The sequence below is a fragment of the Lepisma saccharinum genome, chromosome 29 (assembly GCF_977018435.1).
Source record: "Lepisma saccharinum chromosome 29, izLepSacc3.1, whole genome shotgun sequence".
NCBI classification, from domain to species: Eukaryota; Metazoa; Arthropoda; class Insecta; order Zygentoma; family Lepismatidae; genus Lepisma; species Lepisma saccharinum.
The window spans coordinates 30,879,275-30,899,126 of NC_139257.1; the positions used below are offsets into that span (position 1 = coordinate 30,879,275).

General features: G+C 39.4%; 2 protein-coding genes across 2 annotated transcripts in view; both read right to left on the reverse strand.

Annotated features, from left to right (window-relative positions):
* Positions 1-3,048: 3,048 nt before the first annotated feature.
* On the reverse strand, positions 3,049-5,909 carry LOC145981455 (uncharacterized). Its single transcript, XM_083114686.1, has one exon. The coding sequence runs from the start codon at positions 5,482-5,484 to the stop codon at positions 3,049-3,051; it is 2,436 nt and encodes an 811-aa protein (XP_082970812.1). The 5' UTR covers positions 5,485-5,909.
* Positions 5,910-12,274: 6,365 nt separating this feature from the next.
* The window catches only part of LOC145981223 (cation-dependent mannose-6-phosphate receptor-like), a 32,809-nt gene continuing 25,231 nt past the window's right edge, over positions 12,275-19,852 (reverse strand). Inside the window, exons 5-6 of the mRNA XM_083114368.1 lie at positions 16,922-17,048; positions 12,275-12,952 (exon numbers count right to left, since the gene is read on the reverse strand). Of these exons, the coding sequence (XP_082970494.1) occupies positions 12,842-12,952; positions 16,922-17,048 (238 nt within the window). The 3' untranslated portion in view covers positions 12,275-12,841. The remainder of the gene's footprint in view (positions 12,953-16,921; positions 17,049-19,852) is intronic.

Below are 19,852 nucleotides of genomic sequence, written 5' to 3' on the forward strand. Positions count from 1 at the left end.
ACCGTATGTGACTGTTATTTGTGGGGAACCTTGAAAAATAGAGTCTACCGAAATAACCCTCATAGCATCGACGAACTAAAAGACAATATAAGGGCAGAACTAGGAAGAATTACAGAAGAAGAACTTTTGCGTGTGAATCAAAATTTCATCAAACGATGCCAGGAATGTGTGAATGTAGGTGGACATCACTTTGAACAACTCTTATAACACAGGTTAGTGCTAGTTTTGCAATATTTACATAAATGTCTGCATATGTCCATAAAAATATGAGGGCATTACAGGCCGCAAATGTCGGCACCTCCATCAGCGCCGCCCGCCACGTTTCTCCAGATCTCTCGGCTGCAGGTCGAAATGGACGCACGGTATAACTTGAAAGACACACATTCAAAATCAGGGTTGCTACGATTCCCTGACATTTCCAATGCAAAAATGAAATTTTTCCAGACATGTTTATCATCATGATTTTTGCTTTTGAATTAAATATATAATCCATTAATTATTATGAATATTCACTTTCACAACTTTCTAATTTCATTCCACACACACAAGAACACGTGAAAATTTAAGAGTAAAATGTAAAATTACAATCGGCATCAAATGTATTGGGTGCTACAATCTCGTGCATCTAGCCTTCAGGCTAAGGTAACAGAGGTACATTATTTCACCATAACAGATCTCCACAATATAAAACCAACAGAAAAATTCATAAACCATAAACAATTTTTAATTTTCTGCCAGATTTATAGTGTCGTAGAAAATGCTGTTTTTTTTTTGCTTACATTTATAAGTACACAACACTAGCTAGGATATATAAAATAATAGAAGATATAACCTCATCTTCACCAACCTTTCCAATAATTATGATTATATTGTCAATATACTTTAGTTATCAATCAGATATCTGGACTGCAAGTTTTACTTCGATATTCTTTATAATATCTAGTATTATAAAAGTGAAAATTTATTACAGAAATTCGGAGGAACCATAATTTTGCACAAGACTGATGCCTGGTTTGCCCAACCATCGTTAAAATGTTCTTAACGAGCTGATAGTTAACGCATCACTAAAATCTTAGCGATTTTATAGGCCCGTTAACTAATGACATGTTAGAAGCATTTTGCTTTCCTTGCTATTCTCATACTTCGATACAAGAAATGCAACATTTTGATTGGTTGCATCGTGGACAGTAGACTGTGCATAAGTGAGTTCTTCCGAAACATTTGTTTTGGGCTTTTTGTATGAAATCCCAGGAACAACAATAAATAATGTGTAATACATAAATATATGTTTAAGAAATGAATCTTAGTTAGGTGTTTACGTCCGCACACCGAAAATGTTATGTATTAGGATTAACAGTTACATTGTAATTTCGTAAATGAGTGTCTACCGACTGCCAATTGCAACGTCCACCCACGCAGAGCTCAGCACCACGGCGCAGGAGTACTGGTACTGGCTGCGTTCAACACGCTAAACACTGCAGTTGGGTGGTCGGCAAAAGTTTACCCATATGTGCTAACTGATTCAGTCGTAGTACAAAGACTCAGAAATATCTCAGGGCTTGTTGGGTGTAAAGAAAGATTAAACCAGGTTTATATATATATAAAGTTTATTATAATCAGAACACAAAGAGGTCCGTTAGCACACTAGTCTTTACCTGTATCCCTTACGTGCTTTTACCTGTACCACCTTTAGACTAGAAGAAAAAAGGGGGGAACAGGGAACATCCAATTCATTCCTCGCAGTGAGGCGCCAATGGGGAGTATGGGGACCTAATTTTATTTAGGGCCTGGTCGCCGCAGTCGTCACGGGTTCCCTTGAAAGAGAGAGTAGGTTGTCTGGAAACCCAACGCCACACTACCCTGGCGGGGTGCCGCAGGTTGATAGGGGAAGGAAACCTCTCGCAGCAAGCGGAGCGGGTCCTCTCACTCTAAAGTGGAGTTGTTCTCTCTCGCCAATAAGCGGAGCGGGGTATCTCTCACTCGAAAGTGGAGTGGGTTCTCTCTCGCCAATAAGCGGAGTGGGGGTATCTCTCACTCGAAAGTGGAGTGGGTTCTCTTGCCAAAGGCAGAGTTCAACCTCTCTCGCTGGAAAGCGGAGTGCGGCTTCTCTCGCCCGCAGGCGGAGGACAACTTCTCTTGGGTGCTTGGTCTCTCGCAAGAGCGGAGTGCAACTTCCTTCCTTCCTTAGGATGCTTGGACTCTCGCAAGAGCGGAGTGATCCTTCTTCCAGGTCCGTTGGTAAGAGAGATCCTATCGTGAGCCGACCTGAAAGCCAACTGAACTTCGGGCCTCGCTGCGCTGGCTTTATACTCGCGGTGGCGCATGAGTGGTGAAAATTTTAATTACAAGTACGCGTTGCTAACTCATTTTTTTACATATTGCAACCTACTTACTGAGAAACATCCAAGAAGTGACATTAAGAAAACACTAGTGGGAAAATCACTAGTTGCATGTGTCAATATAAACTAAAACTGTGTGCATTCAGACAATACAATTAATAATAAGCCTCGCAGGACTCTGTAATCCTAAACATCGAGTTGAACAGTGTAATTGACAATAAATAATAACATTTACCAAATACAACGACCACGCAGGGTCTAATAATGAGCGAAGTTAATAAACGTAGAGGTGGACCCGTCAACATTTACAGAATACATAGACCACGCAGGGTCAAATAATATTAAGCGAAACTAATAAACGTAGAGGTGGATCCGTTAACACATTTAAACTTTTAGCATGCATTCTTCATCCATACCTTCTTAACAAAATATAATATTGCGACCAAGCAGTGTCGTTAAATGTGGCGACCACGCAGGGTCGTTACATACGCCCCTTCCTCGGGCAAAAATTTTGGTAGAAATTTAAAACTTACAATTTCTGGAAAAATTTTACATGAAATATTAAAGATCAAGACTGGTAAGAGTCTCTGTCTCTTCTACACTTCAGTCACTTGGTCCTCTTCTTCCCCTACTACTTCTTTCTTCCTCCTTTCTTCCTTCTGGGATGGCTGCTTGGCTATGGAAAATGGGAGACACACTGTGAGGGTGACTAGTTGGTTTGGCAACTTTGTGACCTCTGGTTACCCGTAAACTCTCGAACTGTCCCAAGAGGGTCTAGCTGCTCCACAGTCTGCACTTCTCCAGGATCAGGGGGTTCACTACTGCGATCTGAGTTTCTAGAAGAGTACCTTCTAGAACTCTGTTGGACTGGACTTCCTTCTCTTCCGACCGAGGATCTCCAATTTCTGTCTTGGTCTCTCTGGAAATTGCCCCTGGGAAAGTCTCTTCTTGATCGCCCTTGATTTGGCCGATAAGGTTCCCATCGACCATTCGGGTTACTGCTCAGTCCTCTGTTACCTCCACCTCTATTAAAATTCCGAGTTCTCCAAGAGTTTTCTGGTTTAGTGTCACCCTTGGTCTCAATGCTTCGAACTTTGAAATTCTTATTGGAAAGTTCTTTACCTTTGAAGTCCTCTTTATTTCTCCAGAAGTCGGGATCATCGTATATTTCAAAATCCTTGAGGAAGCTGGTCAATTCGTCGACTGTTCTGGGAGAGTGCGCAAGGCAGAGATTTCGAGTTCTATAGGGTAACTGACCTATGATTAAATTCAGCACCTCGCTCTCGCTGAAGTTGTCACTTAGATTCCTATAGGCGGCGTAAATGCTCCAAGCGAAGCTCTCCATATTTTCATGTACGGGACGGGAATATCTTCTATTTCTTATTGCAGTTAATTGTCTCTGCTTAGCCTTCTCGGAGGCAAACTCTTCTTTAAACTTTATGCAGAAATCAGCATAGCTAGCAAAACTGTCTATGTTACCTGCCAGCCAATGTTCAGCTTTACCTGTGAATACTCTAGGTAGCAATTCGAGTCTGTAATTGTCAGGTACTTGCATAAGCTCGAAGCTTACATTGAGCTCACGAAGATATTTCTCAGCTGACTGAGCTTCGATATCGCCCTTGAACTTGGGGATGTGTGCGATGTCAGCCATTCTAGGCATCTTAAATCCGGTTCTTTGCCGAGGAGATGTCCCGTCGAAACTATCTGCTTCTCTAGGCCGCTTACGGTTATCTGATTGAAGGGTTCCCAGATAGAAAGGATTCTGCACCACTCTAGGAGGTTCATAAGAGGCTGCTTCAGGATTCAAACTTCTATCTCTTTCAATGGAATCTGGAAGAACATCAGAATAGACTCCCGGTTGTATCTGTAACCGTTCAATCTTATCTTGCAGTTCGCCTACTCTTCTCACTATAGACCCAGTCTGCTCATGAATTTCTTGCCGAAGAGATACTTCCAGTTTCTGTGTCTCTCCGCGAAGAGAGTTCACCTTTTCGCCGGTTGCTTTAGCCATCGTTTCTGCAGCTACTTTGTGTTCTTGGACCGCCTTCTCCATAACTACGGCCTGCTCACTCAGAGTCTTTACTGCTGAACTTATGCTCTCTACCGATGCCTCTATCTGCTTAACTCTCTCTGGTTCTTCACTTCCACTTTCCGTCGTAGACTGTGCTACTAATTGTAGACAGACATCTAAATTTTTCTTCATTTCTTCCTGCTCTTGCTCCATTTCACCACGCCAGACAGCTAAAGGTTGTAATTGTTCCTCTACTATTCTCACTACTTCCTGCTGACAAGAGATTCTAATTTTATCTAATTCCTCCCTAAGACTTTCTAACTGGTCTGTCTTATGTTGGGAGAAAAGAGTCTGTAATTCTGCTCTGCTTCTTTCAGCTTCTTGCTGTCTCCTCTCGTCTTGACCTTGAACTAAGGCATGGAGAGTTTCTAATTCTCTTTCTCTCTTCTCTTCAGCTTCTCGTTTTTCCATTTCTCTTTTCTCTTCTGCTTCTTGTTTTTCCATTTCTCTTTTCTCTTCTGCTTCTCGTTTTTCCATTTCTCTTTTCTCTTCTAGAGACTCTATTAGCGACCTAAGTTCTTGTGTCTCTAGTTTTCTTTTAGCTTCTTCTTCTGCTTTTTCAAGTGCCTTTTTAGCTTCTTCTTCTGCTTTTTCATGAAGCCTTCTCTCCTCCATGGACTCCACTACTTGTCTTAGCTCCATTGCCTCTTTCTTTCTAACTCTCTCTAATTGAGCCATATCTTTCTTTCTCTGTTTCTCTTCCATAAGTCTACGCTCTTCCTCCTCTCTAGTTCTCCTTTCGGCTTCTTCCGCTTTCTCTTTCTTCCTCTCCTCTTTATCTCTCATCAGCCATTCTAATAACCAATGGTCTGATGCGGTCGAACTAGGAGCACTTGGTTCTTGCCCGGAAGCCATCAAGGGTACTGATGAGCAAGTCTTGCATCTGGACTCTGCAGTGGACACTGAGGTCTCTTCTTGCCCCTCACATCTCCAATGGAACTTCTGGAGACATTGGCAACACTGGAAATAATCCATCTCTCCTCCGGTATCCTCACAGCATCCGAACCCAGTCTCTTCATCTACGGTTTTCCTCCCTCTGCTTCTTAAGTTCATACTTGACGCGTCCCTTTCCATTTTGGCACACCGTCTATGGTTTGTTCCACTACACAACACTATATCTTCTCCTTCGTGAATTCTTTGGACGAACACTAACACTGACACTTATGAGCCCTTTCTAGTCCTTGTAGCTAAAAGGCCCCCACTGGCTTTCTGGTTTAAGTCTTTACAATCTCTCGGGCCCCACGTTAAGAGCGCCAAAAACTTTATGCAACGTCCACCCACGCAGAGCTCAGCACCACGGCGCAGGAGTACTGGTACTGGCTGCGTTCAACACGCTAAACACTGCAGTTGGGTGGTCGGCAAAAGTTTACCCATATGTGCTAACTGATTCAGTCGTAGTACAAAGACTCAGAAATATCTCAGGGCTTGCTGGGTGTAAAGAAAGATTAAACCAGGTTTATATATATATAAAGTTTATTATAATCAGAACACAAAGAGGTCCGTTAGCACACTAGTCTTTACCTGTATCCCTTACGTGCTTTTACCTGTACCACCTTTAGACTAGAAGAAAAAAGGGGGGAACAGGGAACATCCAATTCATTCCTCGCAGTGAGGCGCCAATGGGGAGTATGGGGACCTAATTTTATTTAGGGCCTGGTCGCCGCAGTCGTCACGGGTTCCCTTGAAAGAGAGAGTAGGTTGTCTGGAAACCCAACGCCACACTACCCTGGCGGGGTGCCGCAGGTTGATAGGGGAAGGAAACCTCTCGCCAATAAGCGGAGCGGGGTATCTCTCACTCGAAAGTGGAGTGGGTTCTCTCTCGCCAATAAGCGGAGTGGGGGTATCTCTCACTCGAAAGTGGAGTGGGTTCTCTTGCCAAAGGCAGAGTTCAACCTCTCTCGCTGGAAAGCGGAGTGCGGCTTCTCTCGCCCGCAGGCGGAGGACAACTTCTCTTGGGTGCTTGGTCTCTCGCAAGAGCGGAGTGCAACTTCCTTCCTTCCTTCCTTCCTTAGGATGCTTGGACTCTCGCAAGAGCGGAGTGATCCTTCTTCCAGGTCCGTTGGTAAGAGAGATCCTATCGTGAGCCGACCTGAAAGCCAACTGCACTTCGGGCCTCGCTGCGCTGGCTTTATACTCGCGGTGGCGCATGAGTGGTGAAAATTTTAATTACAAGTACGCGTTGCTAACTCATTTTTTTACATATTGCAACCTACTTACTGAGAAACATCCAAGAAGTGACATTAAGAAAACACTAGTGGGAAAATCACTAGTTGCATGTGTCAATATAAACTAAAACTGTGTGCATTCAGACAATACAATTAATAATAAGCCTCGCAGGACTCTGTAATCCTAAACATCGAGTTGAACAGTGTAATTGACAATAAATAATAACATTTACCAAATACAACGACCACGCAGGGGTCTAATAATGAGCGAAGTTAATAAACGTAGAGGTGGACCCGTCAACATTTACAGAATACATAGACCACGCAGGGTCAAATAATATTAAGCGAAACTAATAAACGTAGAGGTGGATCCGTTAACACATTTAAACTTTTAGCATGCATTCTTCATCCATACCTTCTTAACAAAATATAATATTGCAACCAAGCAGTGTCGTTAAATGTGGCGACCACGCAGGGTCGTTACACAATACAAGATCATAAATATATAAATAAAAACTACTGTTCTAGGTTAGGGTAATCTGTTTGAAGTTTGATAAATTTAATTATATTAAAATGGCATTTCAAAAGAGACCTAAAGGTGGAAATGCACAAGTGCACTGTTAGACAGTACCATTATCACTTGTACGTATCTACAAGGAATAATTTCCGAATGGATGGTAGTGTGTTTTACAAACAAATATGTACACTATTACAATGTCCATGTACGAAACGACAACACCTGAAACTCCCTGTTCTTCGAGTAAAGACAGCCCTCAAAGGACACTGTCATGAGACCGTAGCAGAGGTCAAAGCGGCTTCGACACGCTGCTTGAAGGACATTCCGGAAAAGGACTGCCAGGTCGCTTTCCAAGCATGGAAAACTCGTTGGCAGAAGTGTGTCGACGCCCAGGGGTCCTGTTTTGAAGCATTTTAATGATTTGTAGCGATATCTTCAATACATATTTTTTTCCGAATTTGGTCTCATTACTTTTTGAACAGACCCTGTAAATTGGTCAAAGAAATATACAGGGTGTCTACAATTTCGCTAAAATAAAATTCCCAGACTTTTCCAGTCCAAATTACTAGGGATATTAGTACATGAACATGTCTGGAAGATCATCACAGTATTTTAGCTAAACATTCACTCTTAGAAGAGAGAGAGAGAGAGATATAGAATCTCACTTAACCAAGTTTTAGAATATTTACTCCACGAGGGAAGGTAAACATGAGATGGAAAACTCAACAGTAATTGGCTGTGGGGTTGGGGGAGTGAATCAACTATTGACTAATGTTGGACAAAATTCTTTTATATAAAAAATCATGAATTACGGCATAATTATGGTACAATTGAGTAATATATGTATTACTCCTTACAAACACTTTTCCGCCTCCTTCCAACGAGGAATTGGTGAATTCAAATAGCCATTTATTGTAGTCGAGTTTTAGATGAACATGTCCCATTTCTTACAATAATTTGTACACAACTCATTTAAAATTTCTTGTTTCTCCTTTCTTTGTTCAAAAACCTATTTTTTTAGTGCACCACTACAAAAATTTCAATTTTTCCAGAGACAAGACATTTTAATGACTTTTCCAGATTATTGGACACCCTGAATATAGGTAAAGATAAAGCTCCCTGTGCATATAGCAACCTGCCATGAAGGCACATTAAGGGGCCTTCTCGATCTCTGCCATTTTGGAGGTGATGTGATCAGCACCATGCTCCAACCACCATTACCCCTCCCCCCATGTACCCATTCTAAGCTTGTCCAATTAATTGCAAGCTTGAAATATACAATGCCCCCCCCCCCCCCTTCAAAAGGATTCAAGATAACATGCAAATTTTCTGCCAGCTTTATAACAATGACAGTACTCACCAAAATTGACTATGAAAGCACCAAACTGAAAATTCTAGTTGCATTTTTGTGACACTAACTTTGAACACTGTCTCACTCATTACTTGGCTCAGATGTTGATGACCTCCAAATTGAGCCATAAAGTGACCATTTATTTTCAAATGATGACTTTTTTTTTCTAAATGAAAGTGAAAGCATTTGTATACAATAACCAGGCATTGGTCAACTGATGTCGAAGTAACACCAATGGTTGACATGTTAGAACGATGCTATATACCTCCATTTTTTTCAATTTTCATTGATGTTTTAGTTCTCATCATTTTTTGTTCATTATATGTGGGTTAAGTCATAAGTCATGGCAACTATTTTTTTTCTCGTGAACAGGCGACAACATGAAAAATCTAAGATATACGTTTCAAAGTGTATAGAATGTACTTTCGAATTAAGCCACCAGATAAAGTCTGTATGAAGGAGACTCTCGTAGGGAAGAGGCAGAACACATGACATTGGACGAAAGTATTTTTTGGCAGTTGACACACTGCCCGTATGAAGGCGTTCACCCACCTCGCCACTGTTTGATAGGACATGACATGCACACCCAGTATTTTCCGTAGTTCTGTATGGCGTTCCCGTGCATTTCTGCCGTGGGGAACTGCTATTTTAACGTACGAATGTTGCTCCTGCTTCATGACCTCCATTTTCGAACGCTGTCACTCACCGACTGGATTTGGGTGCATGTTTACTACCCCACCATTGTTTACATACACGATCTGGTGGCTTCTTTCGAAAGTACATTCCATACACTTTCAAATGTATACCTTAGATTTTTCGTGTCGTTCCCTGTTTGCGAGAAAAAAGAAAATAGTTGCCATGGCTTATGACTTAGCCCTCGTATTTTTTATGTTTGTTTGGAAATTACCTTTCACTCCGGATGGATGGATCACAATATTCCTTTTTCTCCTACGCTTATGTTGAGGACGTGGGTGAATATTCCACATTGTTGATTCGTCACGTCCAGTGTAGTGTGGCCCACTAAGTTTGATGGTCATCTTTGTCGGCTGATACTTCGCTGTTGCTGTCATGATCATTTATGCCACGCTGCTCCACATCACTATCTTCTCAATCAAGAATATCGCACTGCTCCTCACATACACCTTCATAGTCTGTATTGTCCATTGCAATATATGAGTATTGCCCATCATAAAATAAGTCACTGTAAGGGGGACGATTGAATAGTTCCCACTGAAATCTCTGAATTGTCTCAACAGTACGAGAAGCTGTGTGTGGGCAGGCGTTGTCATGGATCAGATAAATTCCACAGCGTAGCATTCCTCTCCGCCGATTTTGGATGGCACGTCGCAGATTATTCAGTGTTTCGCAATACACCTCGGCTGTAATTGTTCGTTTTGGTTCCAAGAATTCTACAGAAGTCACACCCTTTTGGTCCCAAAACACGGTTGCCATGATTTTGTGAGCTGATGGTGTTTGCTTGAATTTCTTTGCTTTAGGAGAACCAGAGTGCCGCCATTGCATTGACTGCTGCTTTGACTCCCCAGTGGCATACGATATCCACGTTTCATCCCCCGTCACTATGTATGAAAAGAGGTCATCCACATCCTCCCCCCAGCGGGCCAAAAAATCACGTGCAGTTGTCCTTCTTTTCTCTCTGTGATCGTCTGTCAGCATTTTTGGTACCCACCTCGCACACAGTTTGTGATACCCCAGGTTGTCAGTCACAATTCAATGCACTGTTTTCGTAGACACTTCTGGAAACTCTTTGGCGAGTTCAGATATTGTGAACCGGCAATTGGAACGTACTTTATTGTTAACGCGTTCCACCAGATCGTCCGTCTGAACACTAGGCCTTCCGCTACGCTCATCGTCATGGACATTTGAATTCCCTTCCCGAAACCCTCTGCACCATTGCCTGACCTTCCCTTCACTCATCACTGTCGGTCCATAAATGGCACACAATTCCCGATGGATGTCAGCTTTGGCGTTCAGAAATCGTATTGACAGATCTCACTTCACATTTGGCGGGATTTTGTATTACGGCAGCCATTTCACCTTACTGCTACTCGCACATATTTTATAGTTAATAACAAACTCTTTTTTTTAACATTATATCACACTTTCGATATGGCTAGTAAATATGATCCTGTGGTTTATATTTACACATTTATCAGGAAGAATGGTTATTACAAAAAATGTCCTAACTTGTCTTTCATGTCTCTCAACTTCTACGGTGTTCTTATTTATAGGAATTATAATTTTTTCTCATCTCTGCTCACAAACTTGATCAGTTATAGTTAGTGGAGACACACACAGTGGACCATGGAGGACTAGAAATGTGTTGTCTGGTCAGATGAATCATGTTTTTGCCTGTATGTGAATGATCATCAGTGTCTCGTTCATCGTAGAGCTCAGGAAGCTTTCCTGGACGATGTGCAAGGTTTAACTTTCTGGTGGTGTTTTAATTACGCAGATATGGGTCCTTTGCTTTGCACAAAACAGGCCTCTGAGAACGATGGGCAACCAGGTTGTTTTCCTTTTCACAGACAACCTGTTTCTGTAAACCTTTTGTACCATGTGCTGCGAGCTGCAGCTGAACAAAACAATGTGTTGCCTAGTGGCAAGAAGTATTATAATAACTAATAAACCATGGTGCAACAGCCCTTGAGGGCCAGTGAATACCTACCGATTGCTGCTTCGCTCCCACATGCCTCAGCAGAGGTGGGTGACCATCCAGCCAGTTACGGGGTGACGTGTTGTCATCAGGATGAACCCCCAGTCATTGTTGTAGGTTTACACGACCAGGTTACGCTACTCATTTGTAGCTCCCCAATTTCCTCACGATGGTGGGTGACCACTGGTCCCATACACAGGCCAAAATCTCAGGAGAAAAGTTGTTGCACTTTCCCCATGAGACTTGAACCTGCATTCATCCCGCAGCCGGAGACCAAACCATGATGCCTTAGGGAAAATTCACACCGAAGAAACACATGTCGCTTGGAAGCCAACACTCAGTAATCAATGCAACCTTTCGAACCGAAGAGACACGGCAAGATGCACGTGTCGCTTAGGTGTGTCTCGGACTGTGCCGTTTTGTCAATACCGTGCATCGTGTTGCTTCAGTTTGTTGTTCGCGCATTCCAACGAGCTGTATTTAGACTCTAGAGGAGAGCTCAAGTGACATTATGTTTGATCCTCTAATTTGTTGATATAATAAAGTATCGATATGTACAATGTTTTAGGATTTAAATACAACGTTCATTTCGCTTTATCAAGTTTTTTGATGCAGCTATCTATCGGCTATACGAGGAAAATTCTTCGGCTAAGGGCATTGACTTAAAAAAAATACTGTGACATGGTTTCACGAAGGTTGAGAACTATTTCTCTAGTGTTTAGATATTCACTTTATTCAGGTTGAAAAGTCTAGCGTATACAGTTTGAGGTCAGTGCATATTATTTCTAAGTTTTCTCGTGCACAACATGCCTCTCCCAAGTTTCAATAACTTGCACAAATTTTACAACGAAGTTTACATGTAAAAATGTCTCTTGTTACGATACTAGTAAACTGATTAATGCAATTATATCGGTACAATCATGCAAACTGAGCAAAGAAACCAATGTCGCTTCTCGCATGCATCTTGTCTCTTCGGTGTGAAACACTCGTGTCCGCGTGTTGCATGTCGCGTGTTTCTTCGGTGTGAATTCTCCCTAAGACTCCACACCCACGGTGCGGGAGACACACATTTTTAGTATCTGGTGAAATATTGACAATAATCATGCAGACATTAAAAATAAATAAATGAATGCACACTTATAAACACTTTTTTTCAATTATTGTTAAAGCATTTATTAACAAGAACTTTCAGTTTATACAATATTAAATAACATAAATGTAGCCTCCCTGTCTAAAATAAGGCACACAGACAATAGAATCTCAATATGTACCTGAAACTTTCAGATGGCCATTTTTTCATGTTCCTAAGCTTGACCAACTGACATTGAGTTGGAAAAATGCAGAAATTCACTCCTCATGAAGAAAAAAAGATGTCACAATTTAAAAATGGTGATATATATTGTATTTAAAATAGAAGAGCATTAAAAACATACTAATCTGTACTTTCAAATGACACAATAAACTCAGTCTATTCTTTGTGTATGTCACTACACGAAGTGCACGCTCATCATTCATCAGAGCTTAAGAACAAGTGATGTGGGTGAAGAGAGTAAGAATTAAAAAAAAAAGATGCATTTTTACTTCACGGTAAAACGTGTATAGCACAATTCACAAAATATATGCTGGCAAATACGTTACCTGAGGATATATTCTTAGGCAAGTAAAATACGTTGGTAATTTTATGCATGGCATATCACAATGTTTTATCACAGGCAAGAATATCATTAAGGCCTCAGTAAAGCGTCGTCTCTATCTTCAGGTTCATTAAAGTTGTTAGTGAGATGGCTCCACTCATCTCTTCTGTCTGATGGCCGACATAAAAAGTTGCAACCGTCCTGAAAAATAATATTGAGTATATAATGCCAAATGAACAAGGTGGACTGATTTAAATCAGGTGATCTTAAAAAAAATCACTGATTAAAATTCTTTTAAAGAAATAACAGATATCAGAATCACTTTTGGTGAACGTACCATAATCTCGTAATCATTTAATGTTGTTTATTATGTTCGAAGAAAGGAAACAAAATATATACACTGATGGGGGTGAAGCTCATACGATTGGAAATGTAATATGTAAAATGGTAACATACTTATATCTATATGTGTGGTGCCTAAAACCATATGAGCAATTTGAAGTATGTTTTTAAAAAATAAAAATAAAATTTTAAGTTTAACCCCTTCCCTGTGTTTGGCGTAATATTACGCCCTTGGTCACTATACCTTATTCTGTATTGGTCGTAATATTACGCCTGCAAACATCTCTGACTGAAGTAACCTGTGCTGAACGGAATAATATGATTTTTGTTGGTGAAACATATGTTTTGCTATTGAAGAAACAACGACCTTTCTTTAGTCACGATTTTCAGTGCCGACAAAGAAGAAGTAGTAGTTCAGAGGAAAGTAAACCGTCTTTGTGTTATGCTGACAAAGTGCAAACGTGAGTTTGTTTGTGTGGTGCATTTAGTCAGTTGCTTTATGTACATTTTTTTTGGTGTTGGCTTATTTGAACTGTTGATGATTTATTTTTGGTTTCTGAGTTTGTGAATACCATCTGAAAGCCTGTTCTATTCTGAAGAGAAAGACGTATGAACCATGATACTCGGAAGAATTGTGCTGAAGCAGTAGCTACTTAAAAATATTACTACGTAAACTCAGAAAAAAATACACAGAACGGGAAAACGTTTTGTCAGAAAATTTCACAGGGAAGGGGTTAAAAATCAGATTTAAATAATAAAAATCATCAAAAATGACTTTTTTTTATGAAAACCATGATTTTTTTTATCCATCCTGTAAATGAAGGAAAAATTTTGAATGGAAAAAGGTTCTGCAGTTCCACACTGCCCACTTTTTTCTTTCATAAAATTTAACACTGTGTACCACACCATGCCATGAGAGGTGAGTTTTATATATATTTTTTCTTTTAATTGCTTTTCTCAGATTAAACCGAATAGAAACCATGGACGGAAACCAATAGGGGGGGGGGGGGGGCAAGACCGGGCAAACACTAAAGAAAGTAGCAAGGCTAACAAAATCCAAAAGAGAAGCATATTGAAATAGAATATTCAAAATGGAATAATACAGTGTCTAGAAAATATAAAGTGGTCAATTCATACCAAACAGTCCAGCACTGCTTGCTAAAAAAAATTATATGTATATATTTTGCTACAACCCCTATGCAAGGGTAGTTCAAAAGGGGCATTATTCTTCAAAATCTTGACTTCCTTCGAAAATTGCGGCCATTTTTGTTTCATGATTTCTGGCCTCTGCAGACAGTTGCGATAATTATGATAACTCAGCTAAGACAATGATAGTAAGCTGGGGTAAAAATCATTGTTTTCAGTACATTTCAAGCTACATTTTATGTTATGTACCTTTTCTTTTATCATCTCTAATGCAAATGGCCAAAATCAAGAGCCAAAACTGATATTAGATTCAAAACAATAATCAAAATTTATAATTCCTTTTAGCAGGGAACTAACAGAATATCAGAGCTATATTTTTTAGAGGAAAATATATGCATCCAAAGTTTTAGCAGAAAATATTTAAGCTCTGTTATTGGTCTCCTCGTTTAGTTATAGTTCTTTGAAAATGCTAGTTTTCATTTTCTATTAAATTGAGCTTAATATCTCTGCTGGGGGACGTAATAAAATTTTGATATTTACAGCATACTTACAGAAGTGCTTGTTAAAAAAATGATATTCCATGGATAAGAAAGTTACGAGGGTGGTCCAAAACAGCCTAATTTGCATTAGAAGTTGCACATAAACAAACCTCTACTTTACTTAACATTTCATTCACAATGCTTAGTAATGGGCTTACTATGTCACCTGCATGATATAATAAATACAATAATTCTAATTACATGACTGTTCAAATGTAAATATTTATTTACAACCAGGGAACGGACTGATATGTAGTAAAATGTATTACATTTAGTTATTTTCACCAAAACATGGAGTTAAATATGGACCTAAAACTGCAAGACACCACACAAGCTACATAAAATACAATCTAGGAATTGTATAACTATTACCGTGACTGTCTTGAAGAGAAACCAGAAGTGAATCCCGTACGTGTGCCACAAAATCGTTGCTTCTGGTGCTGCTGTCCAGCACACAGCTAGTAGCAAGGGTAGGGCTAGCAACAAGCTGTTCAACTTGTGACACTCTTCAAATGTTGCCAAAATAATGTTTGTAACAATCAGGAGCCAATGCTTGAGCCATCACTCTCTATTGTTGACAACAATTGTAAATGAACAGGGAATTTAAAGTGTTTTACAATAGCAAAACAAACAGTTGAGAGGTGTTAAAATAAAATAAAAATGTTCAGATGACAGAAAACTTACAAGTAACATAATTGGAGGGTATAAAAAAGGTAAACTTTCGTTTAACATCGTTGCTGACTTTGTCACTTATTCACAAGAAATTTATCCAACTCTTTCGGTTACACAGGGACATGTAGTTATAAACTCATATATATTTTTTAAACAATAAAATACTAAAATTTCTCCCTAGCTTTTTCTTAAAAGAGGTGTGTAAAAGTTAAAAACAAAATATAATAACATTGCATTGCAGTCTACTTACTGAATAAAATATCAAAAAATAATAAAAAAACCATTATGCTACATATTCGCTCATCTGGTGGATCAAGTAGAAAAGTCTCCCCAAGGATATAATGATAATAATAATTTTGAATAAAATTGGTTTATTTTTATTAATATATATTTATTTTGTATTAATAATTATGAGAATAATATTATTGTTAGTATTATCATTGGCCTGACCCCCCTGCAAAAATTTCTGGCAATGCCAACAGGCGTAATTGGGACATTATCCTCTACACAGCTCATCATATATGACTGAAGGTGGACCCATGAGAATGGTACACATGACTCTGACATTCAATTCACATCATTGTTAATGGAACTCTTTCTATTGAAGACATGACCACCAAGATATCTTGTAACAACGCAGCAGCATTTCTATTGGCCCAAGTTCAGATTGTTTAATTCTGAATTTATAATGGTGCACAGGTATTTTTTACATGGATCAATTTCTAATTATGTCTGTTAAGACATACTTGAGAGTCTTAGTGATTGCTGGCTGCACATTTTCTGGAGAACTATTTTAACCTCTACACAGGGATGATTCTTTGTTTGCGACATTTATAACCATAAGTTGACATGACCTTATATAACCATGAGCTGTCATTTATAACCATGAATGATTATAAAAAATAATACATAATCCATGGCACAACATCCCATTGAGGGTCTTGAGTGCAGGCCTCACTCCAATCTGATCCTACTCACTCTAGGTGGAAGATCATCCAACCAGTTACGGGTGACGTGTAGTCAGCACGATGAACCCCCAGTTGTTGTTGTAGGTTTTCACCACCTGGTTACGATACTCATTTGTAGCTCCCCAATGGTGGGTGTCCATCACTTCCCTACACAGGCCGAATATCACGAGAAAAGTTGTTAAGCTTCCCCCAGGAGACTTGAACCTGCGCATGTCCTGTAACCAGAGCCCAAAGCATGATGCCTTAGAGTCCACAGCCACGGTACGTGACATAACCATGAATGATGGGATTCTAAAATTTCACTTCCCACAAGAGAATAATTCTGTTTTGTCCTTTTTGTGTAAATAGTTGTACATCACTGCACATGTGAAAATGTATTCAGAGATTTACCGGCACAAATAAAGGTCCTCCTTTTGCACTAAACCTTAAATAGTAGCATTTTTGTGCAAAATTTAATTTTTAAAAAAAAATCATATTCTAAAGAAATATGGACTTATACTTACGGCTTGAAGGTTGCCTAGTTCTTTCCACATTGTGTGATTTGGTATTTGCTCAAACCCTTTGGCTCCTAAGACAAGTCTTCTGTACGCTACTCCGACCAACAGATACACTCCCACTGTTGTGAAGAAGCTGGGAACAGAACATGGTACATTCAAACACCACTGTATACAAGCACAAAAATATTAAATTTTTGCAACATGTGCAAATCCGCTCAAGAGCATAAGAAAGTGAGTGAAATTAGGTTGTGCATTAGAATAATTAACGAAGAAATATTAATCTCTGCCCCACCTCCTCTAACATCTTGATGCCCACAATTAACTAGTTGATTCCCAAAATGTCTGAAATGAACAATAATTTCTTTATTTGTATATTTATTTTGCATTGCTTACCTACATCTCGAGGCTAACTGCAAAGTTGAGAATGGTAATTAAATGAAACAAATGAAGGGACACAATGCCGAGGACAGGACTTGAATCCGGGACCCTTGGTGAATATAAGTGCACAATGTACTCTGCTACGGAGATGACTGGGGTGGGGGTAAATATAAAATACCAGTATAATACAGGCTTTGAAGGCAGGTGTGGAGGGAGACAATGTGATAGAGAATGTAATAAAGCAGTAAAAATAAGCTGAGCCGACACTCATGCTTGAAATTTGTGACAATTAATACTTGTTCGAGATACTGATTAATGTTTAAATCCCTTTGCAACTATACGACCAGACTGTTAATAGGAATTGTAGCTTTCCCTGAAGATGAGAGCAATGTATGCACTCGAAACGTTGGAAGCTAACTCCAATTTAACCTGGCTGGTAACCCAAGAACACCTGTTTGAATCAGACTCTTGTTTTAAAATATTCAAGAGTTTCATCGAAATATTTAAATATTAGAACTAGGGCTGACCTGATACCACTTTGAGCCAATGCCCATATTGACGTTCGACAGTAAAAAATAAAACTTGAAAAATAATTTATTATTAGTGCGATGAGTATTCCCATCGAATTATGAGCATCAATTGCCAGAGTTTTCCTTTAAAATATTTAAAAACTACATCAGACCAGTGGCGGCGATTGGGGGGGGGGGGGCACTTCCTCCCCCAATTTTTGCCCCTGCACTATGCTAAACCTTATATACCACGGGAAGTGAACTGTCCTTGCCCACCACCACCCTTTCCAGTTCTGGTGCCTTGCCCCCCTAGTTTTGGAACCCAATCGCCACCACTGCATCAGACTATAAGAATACCTGTTATGTAATCATAAAATGTAGTTTTTCCTCATAATATTAATAAAACATTAAAATGCTGACCAAGGGAAAATTTATAGTATCAAAAATATATACTAAAAATGTAATGTTTCCACCCTCTAACAGGGTCTTCTTCAGATGAAGATTCAAGAGTTTGACCCTGAAGAAGACCCTCTTGAATCTTCATCTGAAGAAGACCCTGTTATAGGGTGGAAATGTTTTTAGTGTATATTTTTATACAATAAATTTTGCCTTGGTCAGCATGTTAATGTTTTGTTAACATGGAAACAAGGCTCAATAGTGTTACTCATAATATTAGTACAAAATCAATAGAAACTTCAAATTTTGCATAACTTTCAGACTCTGCAATTGCTGCGAGGCATTTTTGCATACTCCGTGAATGATCGAAATGCCGGGAATAAAATCCAACTGATAATATCGATATATCGGCATCAATATCAACTTAGCCCTAATCAAAACAGCTGTCATTTAATCATAAAATCGATTTGTCATGTAATACTTGTGTAAAATAGAGAATTTTGAATTTTACATAATTCATAATTTCAAGGATAATTAAAATTCTGCAAATGTGTTACATGGCATTTTTGCAAAGTATACAAAATACCCAAATTGTAGTAAAAAACATGGTAAAGGTAAAATAGTGGAGTCATAGGATTAGTGACGTTACACAGCATGACAACAAATGTTACTGTATGAAACATCGATTGTGGCCATATAAACTGGAGTAATGAAAAGAAAACATGGTGAAAACAGTGCAGGCAATATTATTTACTATCCCTTTGGGCAGAATCTATTTCTACATTCTAAACTCAAGGAAAATAGCAACAAAGAAGAACGGCACTATCCTATGTCATATTTCTGGTTTTATACTTCTATCTCATATGCTGTTACCTATTAGATAGTGAAAGCACACATTTGTTTTAACCCATTGCCTGTGGCAGATCTATATACAGACTCTCTAACAATCGTATCACGCCAAAGGCATGATTCGAACCCGGGACCCCTGGTATCATAGCTTGGTAGACTAATTACTTCACCAAGGGGTCTGGCTGAAGCGCTGGAAGTAACTTTGTTACAGGCATATTACACCGATGACCTTCAGTAGATCTTCAAACTCCGCTGACAGAGGGATCAACAGCAAATCATTTGAAATAAAGTAAAGTCAGCTTTATGCAAAAAGTACGGTTAACAACAGGATGGAACTGGCTCAACGGTTTTAACGATCAGAAATTTGAATCCCCTTTAAATAGATCGTGATAACAGTTGTAGTCCGAAAGTTATACAGTAAACAGTTGTTGTCTCCAAGTTATAATTGAATATTGGTGCTACGGTACAGTTAGAAGCAGGGAGTTGGGCTTCCTAAAGACGTTTCATAACTGGACTGTGTCTTATCTACCAAATCAGTGGAGACAATCATCTTTACTGGAATCTACAGTTAAAGGAACATCCTTTTTATTGTTATCATGACCCTGCCATGTCCAGTCCATAGAAGTGTTAAATATTGAATGTTGTTCGTGTTCTCCTTCCTTCACAGGGGCGAGTTCCCCTACATGTAAAAGGTACCTCTCGTAGAGGTGAGTTGCCCAACCCGCAGGGTTTTTATACGCAATGGTTTATTTTGCGAAGCATCTACATATAGACAGTATGTCACAATTAACGGTTGTTGTATTGC